The sequence below is a fragment of the Hyaena hyaena genome, unplaced genomic scaffold, assembly GCF_003009895.1.
Source record: "Hyaena hyaena isolate Hyena2069 unplaced genomic scaffold, ASM300989v1 scaffold_602, whole genome shotgun sequence".
NCBI classification, from domain to species: domain Eukaryota; kingdom Metazoa; phylum Chordata; class Mammalia; order Carnivora; family Hyaenidae; genus Hyaena; species Hyaena hyaena.
The window spans coordinates 822,838-846,535 of NW_024081229.1; the positions used below are offsets into that span (position 1 = coordinate 822,838).

Consider the following 23,698-nt stretch of genomic DNA (forward strand, 5'->3'; position numbering starts at 1 on the left):
GCTTTCCCGGCCCCCCCCCCCCGCCCCCACCATTCACACTTGGTCTCTACCAAAACTAAATAAACATTAGGGGCGCCTGGGTGGCTTAGTCGGTTAAGCGTCTGACTTTCGCTTAGGTCATGATCTCGCGGTCCGTGGGTTCGGGCCCTGCGTCGGGCTCTGTGTTGACAGCCAGCTCAGAGACTGGAGCCTGTTTCAGAGTTGTGTCTCCTTCTCTCTCTGACCCTCCCCTGCTCACGCTCTCTCTCTCTCTCCTAGAAATAAATTTTAAAAACTTAGAAAACTAAAAATATTTTTTAAAAAAACTAAATAAACGTTAAAAAATTAATTTAAAAAAATGATGCAACTTTTTGTGTATGCAATTCAAGAAAGGATTATGTAAGGACAATTTGTTTCACTACACACACACACCATTTTGCAAGGTTTTTCCAATTTTAGCCTTTAATATAGTTGAGAATTGAAGAGTAATGATAAACAATTCTTAGGATAATGAAATAAGTTTTATGACAGAGGAAAAATAAAATCACTAGGACCTATGTTATCGTAGATTATAAAATAACCTAATGGACCCATACAGTAAATTTTAGGGGGAAAAAAGGTAATCTACTATTTTTTTTTTCTTCTGAAGACCTCTAATAAATAATAAAATATCAACTTTTACAAATACTTAAGACTTCTCAAAAAAGAAAGTATAAAACTAAAACTGGACACAAATGACACTGACGGTGTAAAAGTTACAGGTGCTTTTCTGGAAAGTAAGTAGCAATTTATACTTCCACCACCAGCAGGTGGTGTTTCCAATTTAAGCAATATTACAGTATTGTTTTTATTAATGTATTTCTTCTGAATCTAAAAGAAACCCATTTAACAGAAAGATGTGTTGAAGCAAATAAAATGATGGAAAAGTAATCCCTTTTAGGCAGGACTATAAGATAAGAAAGGCATGAAAAAATTAATGGATAAATCACTGTGTGCAGAAAGAGTTAACAAAATAGGCCTGAAACTGCTATCCCACCATGCTAACAGATAACACTGGTTTTCTGTGCCAAAACTGTGCAAACAATGTGGCTTATTTTAAATCTAAGTATTTTTTTCCTTCATGGAGTCCTAAATTCTGCCAGGCAAGTGGGAACTTAAAAACCCGACCATCCTCCACCCCACCCCCTATCTATGGACATACTATTAGGATCAGTTCAACTTCACCTGGTAGTGGACACTTCATTCTACTGTCTCAACTAGTTGCTGGAAAAATTAAACCAAGTATTTTTCCAACTCAACTGGAAAAGGACTCTTGGAAAGCTTATGCCTAGTCTCCTCCAGACTTTATCTGGTGCACATCTTTTCCTTTACTGATTTTGCTCTGTATTCTTTTGCTGTAATAAATCTTAGACATAAAGCTATATGGTAGGCCTGAGTCCAACTAGTGAACCATGAAACCAAGGAGACCTCCAAGGTATGCCTAGAAGCACTTATCAAATATAACTTTTACTAACATATTCACATTTTTATTTCCAGTCTTTTTTTCTGATCAGTTTATTAACACAAATTTGGATCATAGCATACATACATCTAGTCTTGTGTCCCTCTTTTTACTTGCTACATTGTTTTATAGAAAATAAGTATACATTTTTTAAAAATAGGCTCCAGGCCCAACATAGGGCTTGAACTCATGACCCTTAGATCAAGAGCCACACACACCCCTATGCATATTTATCCATATGCTGAATTCATTTAAGTTTTTGAGCAGTAGTTGGCACAGATGCATAGCCAAATGCTCTGCCATAAACAGATGTGGAGTTTGCAATGTGTTTAGTTTTGTTTGTATTATTGAGATATAACTCACATACCATGAAATTTACCATTTTAAAGTGTACAGTTCAATGGGTTTTAGTATGTGTAACCATCACCATGATCTAATACCAGAACACTTTCATTTCTCCAAAAAGAAACCCCAAATTCATTAGCTATGAATGCCCCATTTCCCTGAACCTCTGGCAACTACTAGTCTTTCTTTTCTTTTTTTTTTTTCTTTAATATTTTTATTTATTTCTAGGAGAGAGAGAGAGAGAGAGAGACAGCGTGAGCAGGGGAGGGTCAGAGAGAGAGGGAGACACAGACTCTGAAACAGTCTCCAGGCTCTGAGCTGGCAGTCAGCACAGAGCCCAACGCAAGGATCGAACCAACAAACAGAGAGATCATGACCAAAGCAAAAGTCAGACACTTAACCGACTAAGCCACTCAGGGGCCCCTAGTCAACTTTCTTTTCTGTGGTATATACTCCTCTTAAAAATTTTTTTCAGGGCACCTGGCTGGCTCAATCCATAGAGCATGTGACTCTTCATCTCAAGGTCCTGAGTTCAAGCCCCACATTGGGCACAGAGATTATTTTAAAAGTAATAATAAAGGAACTTTTTCATGAGTTGTATTTCCTGATGTCATGAAATATCCTTGAAAAATTACACACTAATCCTCTATAAATATACGTCTCTATTAAGAAATTTAGATTTTGTCAATAATGGTAAACCAGCTATAAAGTGACACACCAAACTTTTGAGTGAAATATTTACTTAAAATATACCTCTATTATACAATAGCAAAAGAACCTTAAGGTTTTTATGCTTAGTAATAACTAAATCCCTCCAAGAAACACTGATCAATTTCCATCAACACCAGGAGTTATAAAATATTCGTGTGACTACATTTTCACTTAATGGGTATTTTTAAATCTTTCCTAATACATAACATGAAAAAAAAGGAGGGCACCTGGGTGGCTCAGTCAGTTAAGCATCTGACTACTGATTTCAGCTCAGGACATGATCTCATGAGCTACATTAGAAGGTTTAACTAACAACAAAGTTCCTGAGCAAGGAAGAGTCTATAAAAAAATAATAAATCACTCCACCTGTAGCACAATATGAAAAATAAAGGCATGTGGCATCAGACTAAAATCCACCAATTATTAGTCGTGCAGACTTACACAAATTAACATCTTTGGGTCAGTTTTTTATCTGAAAAATACAAAACCCAACATGCTTAAGTTTATGATCATAATTTATGAAATAGGACAGATAATACAATGCCAACACCTTGCGCATTCCCTCAAAAGTATTTTTAAATCATCCTAAAAGGTACCTGTAAGACATGGTTAATTATTTTCCAATGCCTGGCTATAACTTTTAAAAAATAACAATCAAAGCTTCCAATGGAAAAAATACTAATCACACACCTCGAGTATTTTTAGTTCCTTCCTTCCTTCCTTCCTTCATTAAAAAATTGTTATTAATTGCCTGGGTAGCTCAGTGGGTTAAGCATATGAATCTTGATTTCTGTTCAGGTCATGACCTCACAGTTCATGGGTTCAAGCCCCACATCTGGCTCTATGCTAGCAATACAGAACCTGCTTGCAATTGTCTCTCTCTCTCTCTCTCTCTCTCTCTCTCTCTCTCTGCCCCTCCCATGTGCTCACTTGAGCGCTCTCTCTCAAAATAAACTTTAAAAAGTAATATTATTAGCTTAATTGGTAGTCAGGAATTATTAAAATAAAGGTGCAGGAGAGTATAATGCTAAATGAAATAAGTCAGAGAAAATCAAATACCACAGGATTTTACTCACATGGAATTTAAGAAACAACGAACAAAGGAAAAGAGGAGAAAAACCAAAAACAATCTTAACAGAAACCAGAGAATTAACAGAGGGGAGGTGGGTGAAATAGGTGAAGGGAATTAATAGTACACTTATCTTGCTGAACATTGAATAATATATAAAAATGGTGAATCACTGTACTATAACCATGAAACAAATATAAAACTGTATGTTAACTCTACTGGAATTAAAATTAAATTAAAAAAAAAAGAATACAGGTGGGGCGCCCAGGTGGCTCAGTCGGTTAAGCATCAGACTTCACCTCAGGTCATGATCTCGCGGTTTGTGGGTTTGAGCCCCACGTCAGGCTCTGTGCTGACAGCTAGCTCAGAGCCTGGAGCCTGTTTCAGATTCTTTGTCTCCCTCTCTCTCTGACCCTCCCCTGTTCACGCTGTCTCTCTCTCAGAAATAAAACATTAAAAGAAATTTTTTAAAAAATAAAAAAAGAATACAGGTGCTAGGATTATAGTACTGAACAAGACAAAGTCCCTGCCCTCATAGAACTTGCATTCTCCTGCAGAGAAAGACCTACAAATTAAAACAGTAAATACTATGATAAAAAATAAATTGGAGTATCAGTGATACTGCAGAGGGGATGACTAAATGAAGATAAAACAGCATCTCTAAGATGTTTCTTGGCAAAATATGAATAAACTGGAACAACGAGAGCAAGCATTCTCTAAACAAAGAGAGTAAGACCAAATCTCTGAGAACTGGCAGTGATATAAAACAGATGTAACATGAATTACAGCTTTAACATGAACACTTAACAGTCCAAAACAAATTGAAAAATGCCATACTATCACCAAACTACGCTCCATGGGCAGGGATGTTTTACACTGCCTTTGTGTCTAATTCCTCAAACCTTAAAACGTTTGAATGATCCCAACCAAGAGTAAAGTGAATGGGCACTTTACCTCTAACAGAGATAAAAGTAATAAATACAATAATGAAGTAAGAAACTTTTACACCAAATCCAGTCTAAAGACTAAGGATGAACATCAAGAGCATCATCCTGGGCAAACTGAAAGCAGAGGCATGTTAATATGGCAACACGTTTAATGACTATTATAAACTTATTTACAAATATTTTTAAGTAAATGGACAGATTCATGGGCTAAAAAAAGTCAATATTATGAAGATGTCAAAATGTTCCTCAGAATGACCTCAACACTCAACACAACTCTAATCAAAAGCCCAGAAGAACTTTTTTCAACTGACAAGCTGATTTTAAAATCAGTAAAGATGCAGGGGTGCCTGGGTGGCTCAGGTGGTTAAGCGTCCAACTTCAGCTCATGTCATGATCTCACAGTTCGTGGGTTCAAACCCACACTGGGTTCTGTGCTGACAGCTCAGAGCCTAGAGCCTGCTTTTGATTCTGTGTACCCCCCACCCCTTTGCCCCTCCCCTGCTTGTGATCTCTCAAAAATAAAAAAAAAAAAAGTGAAGATGGAGCATGTGGGTGGCTGAATCCGTTGAGCAACCAACTCTTGATTTCAGATCAGGTCATGATCTCACAGTTGGTGAGTTTGATCCCCAGAGCCTGTTTGGGAGTCTCTGCCCCTCCCCTACTCATGCTTGCTCTTGCTCTCTCTCAAAATAAGTAAACTTAAAAAAATAAAAATAACTTAAATCAGGATATAAAATTCGAAATCATTAAATTACTAATCTGTAATTGTACATTAACTATTGGGAAATAAATAAATTGGGGAAAAAATAAATAAAATCAGTAAAGCTATACCAAAAACAACACCCAGAACAATTAAAAGAAAAAAAAAATCCAGCTGGGTGATACTACCTGATTTCAGTCTCAGCACCGTACAGGGTGCCTGGTGGTTCCATCAGTAAAGCATACAAATGCTGATCTCAGTATTTTAAGTTCAAACCCCATGCTGGGTAGAGATTACTGGAAATAAAATCTTTTTTTTATTTATTTATTTATTTATATTGAGAGAGACAGCATCTGAGCAGGGAAGGGGCAGAAAGAGGGTGGAGAAAAAGACAGAATCCTAAGCAGGATCCACATTGTCAACACAGGGCTCAAACTCATGAACTGCAAAGATCATGACCTAACCCAAAACCAAGGGTTGGACGCTTAACCAATGGAGCTACACAGGCGCCCCTTAAAAATAAAATCTTAAAAAAAAAAGTGAAAGTACTAATGTAACAGATACACTGATCAGTGAAACGAAAGAGAGTACAGATTTTCTCCACCCCACCCCGATTTTTGATAAAGATAATGGTAAAAGAGGAGAAATCATAATCTTTTCAATTACTGGTGCTGCAACAAATGGTATCTATATGGAAATACAAAGATCTGTTATCTCATATCATACTCAAAATGGATCATAGGTATAAATAAAAAAGCTAGGGACGCCTGGGTGACTCAGTTGGTTGAGCACGTAACTCTTGATCTCAGCTCGGATCTTGATCTCAGGGTCGTGCATTCAAACCCTACGTTAGGTTCCACACTGGGCATGGAACCTACTTTAAAAAGAAAAAAAGCTATAAAATGTCTTAAGAAAGCACAGAAGAGCCTTACTACATTAGGAAAGGCAAAAGTTTCATACAAGGATCCACAATGCACAAATAATTTTTAAAAATGTAAATTATACTTCACTTGTGCTTTCTGAAGAACACTATGAAGAAAATTAAAAAGCAAGCCGACTAGGAGAAATAGTCATAAAACAGACCTGTATCCAGATGTTTTAATTCAGTAAGGCAAACCACTCAATTAAAAAATAGGCAGGGACACCTGGGTGGCTCAGTTGATTAAGATTCTGACTCTTGATTTCAGCTGTGATCTCAGGTTTGCTGAGATCAAGCCCCAGGTCAAGCTCCACGCTGACCACGGAGCCTGCTTTGCAATTCTCTCTCCCTCTCTGCCCCTCTGCTGCTTGCACTCTCTCTCAAAAATAAATAAAACATTTTTTAAAATTTTTAATGTTTTATTTATTTCTAGGAGAGAGAGAGAGAGAGAGAGAGAGAGAGAGAGAGCGTGAGCAGGGGAGGGTCAGAGAGAGAGGGAGTGACAGAATAAAACATTTTTTAAAAATAAAAAATAAATTTAAAAAATAGGCAAAAATTTTGACAGTATAAAAATAGCCAAAAAGCAAATGAAAAGATGCTAATCATTAGTTGTTTGGAAAATAAAATTTAAACTCACCATAAGACACTCCTATACTCCCTAGAATATCCACAAGACTAAAAATATCAAGTGTCGGTGAATAGTATGGAGCAACTAGAACTCTCTCACTCATTGCTTGTAGGAATGTAAAATGATACAACCATTTTGGAAAATAATTGGGCAGTTTCTTATGGAGTTGAAAATTCAGCCATTTATCTCTAAATGTTACCCAAGCCACATGAAAGTATAATGTTCATAAGAAGTCTGTACACAAATGTTCATAGTAGCTTTATTCATAATGGCCAACAGTTGGAAGCATCTCAACCATTCACCCACCCTTATGTCACTGGGCAAACTGTGATTATGTCCATATGATGGGATAAAACTCCACCATAAAAATGAACAAAATACTGACACAATGACATGGATGAAATCTCATAAACATTATGCCAAGCAAAAGACATCAGACACAAAAGAGTATATACTATTTCACTTATACGAAATAACTAGAGAAAACAAACTAATTTATAAGAGCAGACAGGTCAATAGCTATCTAGGACAGGGTTAATGGGTAGAGAAAAACTGCAAAAGGGCATAAAGGGATTTGTCTGGATGATGAAAATGTTCTAGATATTGACTGGTGGTAGGTAACATACGTGTGTCAAAACTCCTTGAGTTCTACATTTAAAACTGGATGGCTTTTAATTCATGCAAATTATGCCTTTAAAAACTTGAGTAAAATGTCATTCGTTATTTAAACATAAAATTTTGCTTTGCATAGAACATTCACTAAACTGAATGAAAATCAAAATAGAAATCATTTCTAAGATTGTAATGAATCAATACACTTAAGTCTAAAAGTAGGATTCCTGGAATCATACAAATATTCCTACTTATATTCACTATATATTTATTCAACACCTACTTACCATATGACAAGACAGTATGAACTGTGCAAAAGACAGAAGTTCAGAATAGAGAGGAGCCCATAGGTAACTGCACAGGATGAGGAGATGTTTAAAACTTACGTTGTTAGCAAGAATGCCCCGTCACCACATCTTTCCAGAGCCTTTCGTGCAGGAGGTTTTGCTGCAAATTCTACAAAACCTTTTCCTGTAGCTCTACCGCGATCATCCACAACCACAACGGCTTTCTCTACTGGACCAAACTGGGAAAATGCTTGCTCTAGAAGCTCATTGGAAACAACCGGCGAAAGGTTCTTGACTGTTAGGGCTGCTCCATGTGTAGCAAAACGAATTCGGAGAGGTCTGCTCTTCAAAATGGTGCCATCCAGCTCTGCTTTTGCAATTTCAGCCAGTGTTCTGGATTCCTTTTTAGGAGAAAAATCACTTTTTAAAGATGATAGTAACACAAATAATTTTAAATAGTGATTTCTAGGGAGAAGAGCTGGGTAGCTTTTGGAAATGGCTGACAGGGTCACTTTGTTTTTGTAGTCTTTCAATTTTGGTATCACATGCATTTTATTAAGTATTCAAAAAAAACAACTAAACATTTTAATTAGAAAATCCCAACCCCAATGTCCCAAGATCAAAGACTATCTACTCATAAACAAATTACCAGCTATTAAATATTCAAAGCAATATTTTTTAAATCTCTTACATATATTAAACGAAAATCATAATTACTTTTTGAGACCAACCACCAGTTACTAGAAGCTATTACTGAAAACAATAATTTTCAGTATACACTATGTTTTTGATATTTGTATCTTTTATTAAAACAACCCCTCTCCAATGCTAGACAAATCCCCTTTCTTCTTTCTTTTTTGCATTACCTATGAAAATTACTATCAGATGTTCTTTTTTTTTTTAATGGTTTTTTTTTTTTTTAATTTCTAGGAGAGAGAGAGAGAGAGAGAGAGAAAGACAGCGTGAGCAGGGGAGGGTCAGAGAGAGAGGGAGTCACAGACTGAAACAGGCTCCAGGCTCCGAGCTGGCAGCCAGCACAGAGCCCGACGCGGGGTCCGAACCCACGAACTGCGAGATCATGACCCAGGCGAAAGTCGGACGCTTAACCGACTATGCCACCCAGGCGCCCCTACTATCAGATGTTCTTAAAAAGTTCTCCTGAAATACTTTTATGGGCTATACATTTCTCCATTATATTGAGAGAAGAAAACACATACATTCATGGGCTGTAAGAGCTCTCTGTTATACAGAAAATCAAGTGCACACCCATTAATAAACTAGAAAATATGTTCATTCCTGAAACCACAAGAGAACTTCCTTCTTGAAGAATTCAAAGTTGGTGTAGAATATAGACATCTAAACATAATCAACAAACAAGTTTAACAGAAGTATGTTCTTTTCCTTTGTGTTGTGAGAACTCTCCAGAGAGAATTTAAAGAGGCTTTATATGCATTTGTAGTAAGAGTAAAAATATACTGTCTTATGAAAAAAGTCTTAAGGTCACAACAGATCTTTATTCAATCCCTAAAATATTCACAACTTAAAATTACTGCACTTAAGCAAAAATCTACAGAACTAACTTCACAAAGACAAATCTAACCTTTTTTTTAATGTGTACTTACTTTTGAGAGAGAGAAAAAGAGCACAAGCAGGAGAGGGGCAGAGAGAGAGAGGGCAGAGGATCCAAAGCAAGCTCTGCACTCACAGCAGAGAGCCCAACACAGATCTTGAACTCACCAACTATGAGATCGTGATCCGAGCCAAAGTCAGACGCTTAACCAACTGAACCACCAGGTGCCCTGACAAATCTCACCTTTTTACAGATATTCAAAATGGCTACTTTTTTTAAATTACTCTTAAAAATATTTTTTAATTACAATTACACTTAACATAGTAGTACCAGCAAATATTTAATAAATATCTAACAGGGGATAAGCACTTTGTATCTAATATGTCATATGATCCAACAATTCTAAGAGGTAGATTTTTAAGAACGAAGTCTTGAATTAAAATGCTGTTGAGTATGGAGTGCCTGGGTGACTCAGTCAGTTAAGCAGCCAACGTCAGCTCGGGTAATGAATGATCTCACAGTTTATGAGTTCAAGCCTCTGACCGGGCTCTGTGCTCCTCTGTCTCCCTCTCCCTGTCTGCCCTTTCCCCAGTTGCTCCCTCTCAAAAATAAACAAACATTAAAAAAAAAAAATGCTGTTAAGTTTAATTGGGAATGGGAAAGGACAGGAGTAAATTTCATGGGATGATAACGTTCTCTATCTTGATAGGAGTCTTAATTAAATACATTTGCCTAAAATCACCAAATCGCACACTGAAAATTTATTCCTTTTGCTCTATGCAAATGTCAAATACCTCAAAAATAATATTGGAGGGGCGCCTGGGTGGCTCAGTCGGTTAAGCGTCCGACTTCAGCTCAGGTCATGATCTCACAGTTCATGAGTTCAAGCCAAGCATTCCGGCTCTGTGCTGACAGCTCAGAGACTGGAGCCTGCCTCAGATTCTGTCTCCCCCTCTCTCTGCCCAACCCCTGCTCCTGCTCTCTGTCTCTCAATAATAAACATTAAAAAATATTTTTAAAAATATTGGACTCTAGTTAATAATAAGTATGCTGGAGTGTTTAAGAGTCAGGACCTGATGGATAGAAAAAAAGATGAACAGATATGTGAAAAACACGTTATAACAAAACTTAATTGTGAATCTAGATGGTGGATTTACAGATGTTTTTTTCTATGTATCTGAAATTTTTCATAATAAAATGCTGGGCAGGAGAATAAAGAGAACCTGGTGAGAACTTTCTAAAACTGAAAAGTGCTTCCAAAGGATGTCTCCTCTCCAGATTCAGTCAAGTATATTCACAATGTCACATTTTGTTTTGTTTTGTTTTTCCCCAGAGGAAGCAAAAAAGGCCAATTTTTGTTAAATCAAGCAATTTTTTTCAGTTGGCAATGAATTCAATTTTTAATACTTTTGAGTCAAAATGTTTATGCTGTCAGGAGTTTTCAATGCTATGATCCTTCTTCAAACTTTATACTCTTCAGAGTTTTAAATAATTCCATACCAGAGTTTCTCAGCCTCAGCACTATTGACATTATGGGCAAGATAATTCTTTGGAGGGGAGGACGGGAGGGAGCTGTCCTGTGCATTACAGGAAACTTAATAAACCAACAGAAACCACCCCCACTTGACAATGAAAAATTTCTCCAGACGTCAAAGTTACCTGGGAAGTAGAACCACCTCACTTAAGAAGCACTGCTGTTAGGGGCACCTGGGGAGCTCAGTTGATTAAGCTACAGGTCTTCATCTCAGGGTCATAAATTCAAGCCCTGTGTTGGGCTCCATACTGGGTATAGAGCCTACTAAAAAAGGGGGGAGAGGGTGGGGGAGGATGGCTCAATCAATTACACCTCAGCTTAACTCTTGGTTTTAACCCAAGTCATGATCTCACTGTTGCCGAGGTTTGTGAGATAGAAGGACAAAGAGCCTCCTTGGATTCTCTCCCTTTCGGTATGCCTCTTCCCCTATGGTATATGCACACTCAAAAATCCCTGCTGTAAATATGTACTCAAGTATCTGTAAAATCAATTAAAATTGTGTTTGAAATGAAACCAAATATTTCTTTACTTCAAGATTCACAATAACGATAACAAGGTAACTTTTACTAAGTAAGTACTACATCCCAGCTGTTATTTTACATATATACACAAATACATATGCATTATCTTCTATTGGTCTCATCAACAATCTTATATAGTGGGTTGTTACTATCCCCACTTCACTTATGGGTAAACAGGCCTACAGAGGTTGAAATAACTTGCCAAAGATCTATACAAAAGTGATCTCTACCAATACATCATAAATCCCTCCTTTCAGCTAGTGCCCCTGCAGTACTCTGTATAAAGTAAAAGTACAGGTTCTTAACTAAAAAGAATACAGATTAAAGTATCAAAAAACTAGACAACTACCCCAAATTAGAGACTGCTTGTATTAGGATCTAATGATGTCCACTGGATACTTTCCAAAGGCTCTTTCCAAGGCACCTGATATTTTCTCATTGTTCACTAGTAGTTAAAATTTCCCAGTGCAAGAGTACTAACCCACTGAGGTAAACTGGAAAGAGCCTTCATGTCAACCAACAGAAAGCTGATTGGGTAACTGGCAGTCCATCAATACTGTGAAATACAATATGGTCATTAAAGATCAATCTCGGGCGCCTGGGTGGCTCAGTCGGTTAATTGTCCAACTTCCGCTCGGGTCATGATCTCATGGTTCGTGGGTTCAAGCTCCGCGTCAGGCTCTGTGCTAACAGCTAGCTCAGAAGCCTGGAGCCTGCTTCGTATTCTGTCTCCCCTCTCTCTCTGACCCTCTCCTGCTCACGCTGCCTCTCTCTGGCTCTCAGAAATAAATAAAACATTTTAAAAAATCGATCTCATGACATAAAAAATACCAGAGATATATTAAATGAAAACGTCAAAACTATTACAATAGAGTATATAGTGTGGTTTTTTATGTAAAAATGAAAGATTAACAATGATTACATTTAATGTGGTAGGGGACAATCTTTCACTAAATTAAAACTGTAGTAAGAGAACTTCCCTGAACTAATAAAAGAGCATTTGAAATTACATGCTGGACAGACCCACTAAGGAGATTGTACATCTTCTCTAGTATTTGGCATTCCATAAGAAGCACAGAGCATTTCATAATTAAAAACAAAAAGCACGAAGGCAATGACTATATTAAATTCAGTTGATTTTTTTAAGTTTTTTTTTTTAATGTCTTATTTATTTGTGAGAGAGAGAGAGAGAGAGAGAGAGAGCGGGGGAGGGTGNGAGGGTCAGAGAGAGAGAGAGAGAGAGAGAGAGAGAGAGAGAATCTGAAGCAGGCTCCAGGCTCTGAGCTGTCAGCACAGAGCCCACCGCGGGGCTCCAACCCACGAACCGTGAGATCATGACCTGAGCCGAAGTCAGACGCTTAACGGACTGAGCAACCCAGGCGCCCCTAAATTCGGTTTATTTTTAACTCTTTAATTACATCAGTGGTTCTCAAACCTTAGCAAACATAAGAATAACATGGAGGGCTACCTAAAACAAAAGATTGAGGGCCCCAACCCACAATTTCTGATTCAGTAGATCTTGGGCGGGACTTAGAATTTGCATTTCCAACAAATTCCCAGTTACTGATGAGGTGAGACAATTTTTAGATGGTATAGAGTCAGTACTGCTAGCGTGAATAGTAGGGAATACAAGTGGCCTTCTGCTTACACTAGCACAACACCTCAATCTGCTGGACAGGGACCACACTTCTATGAATCAAGGCTCCAGAAATCTAGTTTACTAAAGCTAAAAGTAGGGGGGGGGATAAAAGATAAAAGCAGAAAAGGAGTTCAGATCAAATTAACACCAGTTTTCACAACATTAAACTAGCTTTAAATAGGCCACCTGGCTGGCTCAGTCTGAGGAGTGTGCGGCTCTTGATCTCAGGGTCATGCGTTCAAAGCCCCACAATGAGTGTAGAGATTACATACGTACATACATAATCTTTTTTTAAAAAATGCACTACAACTTATCAGTTAATTTATCCAATCTAAATTGTCAGTAACAAGTCAAAACCTAAAAAGAAGCTTTTGGGGCTAATATTCCACAAAATGTATCCAAAGTAAACAGTCTATTTCAACCCTAAAGTACCATGGGCTCACAAAATGGATTTATGACCTTATGAGGAAATGCCACTTAAATTTTTTTTTAAATTTAACCATTACATATTAGCAATGCTGACCCTATACCAGCTCAAAAATGCGGTCTCACTTTACCAATTAACTGGAAAACAACTACCAATGTAAGAAAATTTATTTGCATTTAGTATTTCTAGGGGCATCTAGATGGCTCAGTCGGTTAAGGGTCAGACTTCAGCTCAGGTCATGACCTAGCGGCTTGTGGGTTCGAGTCCCATGTTGAGCTCTGTGCTGACAGCTCAGAGCACGGAGCCTGCTTCGAATTCTATGTCCTCCCGCTCTCTCTGCCCCTCCCCCTCTAAGGCTCTGTCTCTCTCTCTCAAAAAATAAAATAAACATTAAAAAATTTGTTTTGCGGTGCCGGGAAGGCTCAGTTGGTTAAGTGTCCAACTTCAGCTCAAGTTATGATCTTACAGTTTGTGGATTCGAGCCCCACATGCGGCTCTATGCTCACAGCTCAGAGCCTGGAGCCTTGGTGTCTCCCTCTCTCTCTCTGCCCCTCCCCCATTCTCTCTCTCAAAAATAAACACTAAAAAATGTTTTTTAAATACAAATATAATCTAAAAATATACATAAGATAAAATTACACCACTATTTAGAGCCACTACGCCACCACTACACACTACAGCCACTATACCATTACTTACATTCGGATCAAGCATACACTACATGGTTTTCCTAAGTAGAAAAAGATACATAACTCAGAGATATTTAAAGCCTTTAAATTTACCTGTTTATCAGAGTCCAAATTAAACGGTAATGCTATTCATAAAGTCAAATCTTGTAAGCTAAATTCTAATTTCTTACTGGCAAACTTTTAACATTCCTACACAAAAAAATAGCATGACAGGTTTGGAGGACCGTGTCCCAAAGGAGTAGACAAGAGCAGCCCCTCTCACCTCCCCATTTCAAAATCCCATACTTTTTTTAAAAAAAGAAAGTAAAAGCAATGAACTGTGCTGTCCAACATAGAAGTCACTAACCACAGATGGCTATTCAAATTTAAAAGTAAAATTTAAAGTTCAAATTCTCGGGGCGCCCGGGGGGCTCAGTCCCTTAAGTGTCCGACTTCGGCTCGGGTCATCTCACAGCATGTGGGTTTGAGCCCGGGGTCAGGATCTGCGCTAAATGCTTGCTCAGAGCCCGGAGCCTGCTTGATTCTGTGTCTCCCTCTCTCTCTGCCCCTCCCCCACACTCATGCTCTGTCACACTCTCTCGAAAATAAATGTAAAAAAAAATTTTTTTAAGTTCAAATTCTCAGGCACAAGCGCTGCATCTCAAGCGCTCATACTAGTCACATAATGGCTAGTAGCTACATTGGACAGCACATATACACAGCATTTCCATCACTGCAGAAAGTTCTATCGGACAAGGCTAATAATACACTAAAGGAGGAAGGATTATTAGTAGCTTTAAAGGAAGAAAAAAGATTTTTCCATGTTAAGATATTTACTATTGGCTTATGTTTTGGGGTAAGGCTTCCAAAACAAAGGGAAATGCAGCCCTCTTCTTCCTCCGGAAGGTAAACTTTCAAACAGACCAACATGGTGCCAAAAGCTAAAGCCTACGTCCTTTTGGAAAGTTTACTAAAAGTTGCTTAACCTCACTTCGTTAAAAATAACTTTTGGATTTATATTAAAAATAACTACCAAATGACAGGCTGTTTCTCTACTGTTCAAAAGATAATTATTTACAATTTTACGTTTAAAACGCAGTCATTATCTAACTTGAATTTTAAGGAAATTAAAATTCTCATTAATATCCGATGAAGATTTATTTACCCTTCTCTTGAAGCCATTTAAGATTTGAGATGTTCCAATGTTCTCCCCCCAAAAATACAATGTCATTAAATTACAATCAATTCTTTCTACATATTAAAATTTGCCTGGATCAATCATGAAGAGAACCCAATTTTGAAAGTTAAAAGTTCAAAAAGAAGCTTCCACAAACTGCAATCCACATAAAATTTGAGGGTCAAACTAGAAAGGCAACACATAAACAAAAAGCACTTGTGTAAAAATGTCTCCAACAAAGATATTTTCTTGGAAAAAAAAATCTAGCATCTAAATATGAATTACAATGAAGATGTAAAAGTGACACTATCGGAATTCAGCACAAAGCACTTAGGAAAACTGATTAAAGATATCTGTCCTGTAAGAGTACACCCGGACCATTTGATTTTTAATGTAAGGAAGGCACAATTGGAAAACTTTTTAGGATTTAGACTAAAGAAAAGGTAAAATGTGTACTCTTCCAGCACATAAAATATATTTACATATAACTTAAATAATTATATACATATATGACTTTTATAGACCTTTATATACATCTAGAACTCCTCAACGTAGAAACTTCCAGAATGTTTGGGGGAGGGAGCATATTACATTAGATGGCTAATAATTCAACGCCGTCCAGATACGGCCGAGTTTTAAGAACCAGGCAGCTTAAGGTGTGCTGAAACCACACGGTTTGCCTTTAAACGCTCCCAAGTCTGGCTGAAACCAGGCGGATGATTCGGAATTTTTGAGAAGCGAGTCCGCCGGCTGCTCCTCCATGCCCAATGCAACTGCGGGTTAAGACCGGAGCTTCCCCTCCAAGTTCGTCTCCAAGGCCCTTACCACACCCCGAAACACGGCTGCCCCGGTCCCCGGACCGCCGTCGCCCGCAGAGACGAGAACCCTGCAGGCGGTGCGAGCCAGCCCGGGCGGCGCGGGCAGGCGGAGCCCGACGCGCCCCCAGAGCCGCGGGAACCCCGCGCCCGCTCAGCGCGGAACACGAGGCGAGGGCGCCGCGGCGTGCACGGGCCACAGCCCAGGCCGCGGCGGCCACACGGGCTTTCCCCGCGGCGTCGGAGCGCGGCCGCCCGCGCCCGCCCCCCCTCACGCCCCCGGCGGCGCGGCCCGACGCTCACCAGACGGATGAAGCCGAAGCCGCGGTCGCGATTGATGAAGACCTCGCTGGGCTCGCCGTAGCGCTCGAAGAGCCTCTTGAAGTCCTCCTCCGTGATGTCCGTGGGCAGGTTCCCCACGAAGAGGCGGCAGCGCTGCGTGTACGTCTTCTCGCCCGGCTTCAGGAAGCTCTTGATGTCGATGGTGAACCCCATCTCCTCCTCGGGGTGGTCCTCCGGGGGCGCCGGGGCAGGGGGCGCCGGCTCCCCCGCCAGCGCGAGCGCCATGGCGGCCGCCGGCTCGCTGTCGCCCGCCGCAGACTCCAGAGCGCGAAGGCGGGCCGGGTTCTTCTCGATGCGGACTTGCTTCAGGTTTCCTCTTAACATCATCGTAGGGGGCTCAGTTCCACCGCGTCCGACCCTAGATGTGAGGCTGCGTCACTACAGACACGTACAGAAACGGAGGATGGAAGGAGAGAGTCAGGAGAGACGCCTCAGTCGCCGAGCCGGCCGCGCTCCTCCGAAGCGCTCGCGCCCGCGGCGGCCGCACGTTCAAAATGGCGCCGCCACCAGCCGCAGTTACCAGAAGAGACGCCGGCTGTAAGTCCCGCCCCGCCGCAGGCCGGCGCCGGAGCCGACGCGCCTGCGCAGTGTCGGCGCTCGGCGGCACGGGAGCCCGCATGCGCGGGAGCACGGCCGTGCGAGCGCCGCGGCTCCGAGCGGCCTCGCAGGCTTCTCGAACCGCCCATTCCTGACCTTGTAAGTCAGCTAGCCGAGCGTGGGGCTGCGCTTGTGTGAGAAAGTATGTGATGTGCGTGCGAAAACACAGTGATCGGAAAACATCCGGGGCGCCTGGGGGACTCAGTCGGTTGAGCGTCCGACTTCGGCTCAGGTCACGATCTCACGGTTCGTGGGTTCGAGCCCCGCGTCGGGCTCTGTGCTGACAGCTCGGAGCCTGGAGCCTGTCTTCGGATTCTGTATCTCCCTCTCTCTCTGATCCTCCGCTGCTCACGCTGTCTCTCTCTCTCTCTCAGAAATAAACATTTAAAAAAAAAAAAAAGGAAAACATCCGTATTTAAACACCCAGCTCAATTTTCAGGGACTATGAGAAAATGAAAATTTGCGGAATTGGAGCCACGCATCCAGCCCTGTGCTGACAGCTCAGCGCCTGGAGCTTTGGATTCTGTCTCTGTCTCCCTCTCTCTCTGCCTCCTTCCCTGCTTGTGCATGCGCTCTCGTTCTCTCTCTCTCAAAAATGAATAAACATTAAAAAAAGAAAGAAAGAAAAAACCATACGCTTACTTTAGAAAAGCAACCCCTCTCCTAATTACCCAAATGAAGTGAAAATTTGCATTCACACAAAAAAAACTGTATGCAAGTGTTTATAAGGGCTTCATTTGTAATCATGAAACACTGGAAACAATCCAGTGTCCACCTAGTGATAGGTAAATAATGGTACCCTTGTAATGGTACAATATACTCACCAATACAAGGGATAAACTATAGAACACATGTCAGTGGTTGCCTAGAGCGTGGAGGGGTAGGGGGGGGTTGACTGCACAGAGACACAGGGAAATTTTTGGAATGTTGAAACTATTGAAGTGGCTACATAATTGTATGTGTTTGTCAAATCCTGGTAAACTGTGCACTAAAAAGCTCAGCGTTACTGTATGTAAATTATACTTTAAACAAAAAATTTCTATCAAAAAAATAAAAATAAAATACCTTCAAGACTAATCTGTATTTACCTTGGTTGCCACCCAAATTCTAATCGTCCAGACTCTAGTCCCCATATAGCTCTGTAAATTCCTGAGTCTAACCCAATTCCCCACAGCCCTGTGTTGCTCCAAGGCCTTCTGTTGAGTGCTTGGAAACTCACTCTGAGTCATCAGCAAAATCCCCTATCTTTAATTGTTTTCGCTGAGCATCTTCCCTTTCCTGCTTCAAATGGAACACAGGTTTCCTGTGAGGACTGTTTCCCCAACAGCCTAGAAGTCTCCCTAGAAGGGGATGTTTTTTTCCCTACATTTATGGGTCACCAGATGGGAGAACAGGATTCATTCTCCGTGATCCCGTGCAAGTGGGAGAACCTTTCCCCTCTCCTTTGGCAAAAACCTAGCTCCCAAAAAGTTCACGCCCACATAAGCATGAGTTTATGCTCCCTCTCCCACTCTCCTCCTTCTTCACGCTCCCTTTTCCCAATAATGGCTTTCTCGCCACTCTTTAAATTTACAACCACAAATGTCAGGTAAGACCTCAGCCCCTGGTTATTTCTCTCACCTAACAATTTCAGACTGTTTTCTCTCTGCTCAAACAGCACTCCCCCCTCCCTACTTATCTCCTCCCTACCCTTCCCTCCTATTGCAAGAATGAATTGCCAACGATCTCCTCTTAAGGCCAATCCACTGGATACCATCTTCTTTCCAAGCACTTTGCTTCTGCAGTTATCTAGTCCCCTTCCAAAGTAGTCAGTCACTTGATCTGCATTGAACTATTTCCATCTGCAAAACAAAACAAACTGTTGGTATGACTATCACCCTAAATGTAAAAAAGGAAAGGCACGCCTGAGTGGCTCAGTCAGTCAAGCGTCTGACTCTTGATTTAGCCTCCGGTCATGATCTCACAGTTCCTGGGATCCAGCCCTGTGTAAGGCTCTATGCTGACAGCATGGAGCCTGCTTGGGATTCTGTCTTTCTGCCCCTCTCGCAGCTCATGCCATCCCTCATTCTCTCTCTCTCAAAATAAATAAACTTTTTAAAAAATAAATAAAATATGTTTTAAAATAATAATAAATAAATAAATCCTTCCTAGACCCATGTTGTTCTTTAGCTATTTCTTTACTAGAGAGGAAGGAAGGAAGGAAGGAAGGAAGGAAGGAAGGAAGGAAGGAAGGAAACAGAAAAATTGTCCATATTTTCTGTCTCCATTTGCTCATCATTTTATTTTTCCTTAAACCACATTAACTGGATGTCTATCCCCACATTCCATTCCTCTGAAACCTCTGTTGACACAATGGGCAACAGTTAAATCTCAGACTTTCCAGCAGCATTTGACATTGTAGATCCATGCCCAAGTTACACCATGTATAATATAGGAATAATACCACTTAACATTTATTGTGCATAGTAAATGAATTAGGGTAGAATCTTTGGAAAATATTCTGACCCCATAAATGTTATTATTCTTGGGCACTTTTCTCCTACCTTCTTGAAATGCTGTTCTGTCTTATATACAATCATATTCTGGTATTCTTATACCTCACTGGCCACTCTTTTTAGTCATTATATCTTTCTTAGGAATCTTTACTTCAATATGTTGGAGAACCATAGGTCTAAATCCTTCTCTCTTCTTTAGCTACCCTCATTCCCTAGGTCGGACCATCCCATCAAGGTACCTCAGAAGCATTAAAGGAGGTTTTTTTAAACCTCAACACTATTTACTTTTCAGACCAAATAATTATTTGATGTGTAGCAGCATCACTGGCTTCTACCAACTGGATGCCAGGCAAAATCTGCCAGGCATTATTCTCATTGCTTTGCACTTAACTCATTAATTTTCATAACAATCTTTGGAGGTAGATATTATTGTCATTTTTTTAGACTTTATTTTTTAGAAAAGTTTTAGATTCACACCAAAATGAAGAGGAAAGTACAGAGATTCCCCATATGCTCCTACACGTGCAGTCTTCTCCATTGTCAACATAACCCACAAGAATGTTACCTCTGTTACAGTTGGTGAACCTCCATTTACACATCACGATCACACAGAGTCCAATAGGGTTTACTTCGTGTTGTATATTCTGTGGGTCTGGAAAAATTTATGATGACATGTATCCACCATTATAGTATTATACAGAGGTATTTTCAATGCCCTAACACTCTTCTGTGAGGGCCTCCTGGGTGGCTCAGTCAGTTAAGCATCTGAGCCTTGATTTCAGCTCAGATTATGATCTCATGGTCATGAGATCCAACCCCGTCATTGGGCTCTGCACTGGGTGTGGAGCCTGCTTGAGATGCTCTCCCTCCCTCTCCCTCTGCCCCTTGCCTGCTCTCTTAAAAAAAAAAAAAAAAAGTAAAACTCCTCTGTGCTCTACCAATTCATCCCTCTCTCCATCCAATCTCTGGCAACCACTGATTTTGTTATTGACTCTATAGTTTCGCCTTTTCCAGAAGTCAAATAGTTGAAGTCATTCAGTAGGTAGCCTTTGTAGACTGCCTTCTTTCCCTTAGTAACATGCATTTAAGGTTCCTCTATGTCTTTTCATGGCTGAAAAGCTCATTTCTTTGTAGTACTGCATAATATTCCATTATTTGAATGTACCACAGTTGATTTATCCATTCACTTACTAAAGGACATCTTGGTTGTTTCCAAGTTTGGCAATTATGAATGAAGCTGCTATAAATATCTGTGTGCAGATTTTTGTATGGATTTAAGTTTTCAGCATCTTTGGGTAAATACCTAGCAGTGAGATAGCTGGATCACATCAACACTATGTTTAGTGTTTGAGAAACTACCAAACTGTCTTCCTTTTTTTTTTTTTTTTAATGTCTTTATTTTATTTTGAGAGACAGAGAGCAAGCTGGTGAGGGGCAGAGAGAGAAGGAGACATAGGATATGAAGCAGCTCCAGGCTCTGAGCTGTCAGCACAGAGCCCTACGCGGGGCTCAAACCCGTGGACTGTGAGATCGTGACCTGAGCCAAAGTCGGATGCTTAACGGACTGGGCCACCCAGTGGCCAAAGTGACTCTACCAAAAGTGACTCTTCCAAAGGGACTCTACCACTTTGCATTCCCACCAACAGTGATTCCTGTTGCTCCACATCTTTACTAGCATTTGGTGTTGTTAGTGTTCTAGATTCTACCCATTTTTTTAAATGTTTATTTACTTTTGAGACAGAGAGAGACAGAGTGCAAGCAAGAGAGGGGCAGAGAGAGAAGGAGACACAGGATCTGAAACAGGCTCCAGGCGCTGAGCTGTCAGCACAGAACCCAATGCGGGGTTCAAACCTGGAGATATGACCTCAGCCCAAGTTGGACACTTGACCGACAGAGCCACCCATGAGCCCCAAGATTCTACCCATTCTGATAAGGGTGGTAACTCACTTTTGTTTTAGTTTCCATTTCCCTGATAATATACATAAGGAGCATCTTTTCTTTTTGTTTTTAAGTTTATTTATTTATTGTCAAGAGAAAGAGTGTGAGTGGGGGAGGGCCAGAGAGAAAGGCCGAGAGAATCAATCCCAAGCAGGCTCCTCGCTGTCAGCACAGAGCCTGACATGGGGCTTACACCCCCAAACTGTGAGATCATGAGCCAATATCAAGAGTCAGAAGCCTGACTGGGCCACCTAAGTGCCCATGGAGCATCTTTTCTTCTGCTCATTTGCCATCAATGTATCTTTTCTGAGGCATCTAGTAAGGCCAATGTCCCATTTGTTAATCAGGTTGTTTCCTTTTGTTGAGTTTTAAGAGTTCTCTGTATACTTTGGATACAGTCCTTTATCAGATATGTCTTTGGCAAATATTTTCTAGCAACCTATGTCTTGTCTTTTTATTCTCATGACTGTGTCTTTTGCAGAGTAGAAATGTTTAATTTTAATGAAGTTCATCATCAATTCTTTCATAAATTATGCCTTTGGTGTTGTATCTAAAAAGCCAGCACCAAACCAAAAGCTATTTAAATTTTCTTCAGGGGCGCCTGGGTGGCTCAGTCAATTAAGCTGTCAGACATTGGCTCAGGCCATGATCTCCCAGCTCCTGAGTTCAATCCCCACGTCAGTTGAGCTGTCTATCCTGACAGCTCAGAGCCTGGAGCCTGCTTCGAATCCCATGTCTCCCTCTCATCTCTGCTCCTCCCCTGCTCTCTCTCTCAAAAAGAAACATTAAAAAGTTTTTAATTTTCTTCAATTTTTCTTCTAGGATTTTTATGGTTTTGTATTTTAATTTAAGTCAGTGATCCATTTTGAGTTAACTTCTGTGAAGGGGGCAAGGCTTTTGTGTGTGTAGATTCTCTCCTTTTTAAAAAAAATATGTGGATGTCAAATTCTTCAGCACCATTTTTGGAAAAAACAATCTTTGTTCCATAGTATTGCCTTTGCCAAAGACCATTTGATTTGTATTTATGATGGTCTATTTTTGGGCTCTCTATTCTGTTTTGTTGATTTCAGTTGTCTATCATTCCTCCAGTACAATATGGTTTTGATTAGTGTAACTTTATAGTAAGTCTTGAAATTGGGTAACATTAGTTCTTCAACTTTGTTCTTTACCTTCACTATAGTATTGCCTATTCTGTGTCTTTTGCCTCTCCGTGTATACTTAAGAATCCATTTGTCTATATCAAAAATAAATTTGTTGGGATTTTGATTGGGATTGCACTGAATCTGTAGATCAAATTGGGAAGAGCTGACATCTTGACAATATTAAGTCTTATTATCTATAAACATGAAGTAATTCTCCATTTATTGTTTCTTTGATTTCATTTATCAGATACTTCTGGTTTTCTTCATATAGATCTTGTAATTTGTTGTATCTAAGTATTCCATGTTTTCAGGCACTAATGTAAATTATATTGTACTTTTAATTTCATATTCCATTTGGTCATTGCTGCTTTATTAAAAAAAAGTAATTGACTTTTAAAATTAGGGTGCCTAGGTGGCTTAGTTGGTTAAGCGTCCGACTTTCGCTTAGGTCATGATCTCACGGTTCGTGGGTTCGAGCCCCGCGTCGGGCTCTGTGCTGACTGCCAGCTCAGAGCCTGGAGCCTGTTTCAGTCTGTGACTCCCTCTCTCTCTGACCCTCCCCTGCTCACGCTGTCCCTCTCTCTGTCTCCTAGAAATAAATAAACATTTAAAAAAAATTTAAAAAAATAAAATTAATTTTGTATCCTACAAGCTTGCTGTAGTTGCTTATTAGTTTTTCTTGATTCTTTCAGATTTTCTACATACACAATCATGCCATCTGCAGACGAAGACAGTTTTATTTCTTCCTTCCCAAAATCTATGCCTTGTTTCTCCTTTTTCTGTCTTACTGCATTATCTAGGACTCCTAGCACAATGTTGAATGGCAGTGGAGAGAGAGGATATCCTTAACTTGTTCCTCATCTGAGCAGGAAAGCTTTGGGTTTCTTACCATAAAGCATGATGTTAGCTGTAGGTTCCTCGTAGATATTCTTCATCAAGTTGAGGAGGTTACCATCTGTTACTAGTTTCCTGAGAATTTTTTATTTTTATTTTTTTTAATGTTTTATTTATTTCTAGGAGAGAGAGAGAGAGAGAGAGACAGCGTGAGCAGGGGAATGTCAGAGAGAGGGAGTCACAGACTGGAACAGGCTCCAGGCTCTGAGCTGGCAGTCAGCACAGAGCCCGACGCGGGGCT

At 40.1% G+C, this 23,698-nt stretch overlaps 1 protein-coding gene across 1 annotated transcript in view; it reads right to left on the reverse strand.

The window, feature by feature from the left end:
* PSPC1 (paraspeckle component 1) overlaps positions 1–16,894 on the reverse strand; it is a 72,744-nt gene extending 55,850 nt beyond the window's left edge. Inside the window, exons 1-2 of the mRNA XM_039256933.1 lie at positions 16,353–16,894; positions 7,798–8,099 (exon numbers count right to left, since the gene is read on the reverse strand). Of these exons, the coding sequence (XP_039112864.1) occupies positions 7,798–8,099; positions 16,353–16,718 (668 nt within the window). The 5' untranslated portion in view covers positions 16,719–16,894. The remainder of the gene's footprint in view (positions 1–7,797; positions 8,100–16,352) is intronic.
* Between the last annotated feature and the right edge of the window lie 6,804 nt (positions 16,895–23,698).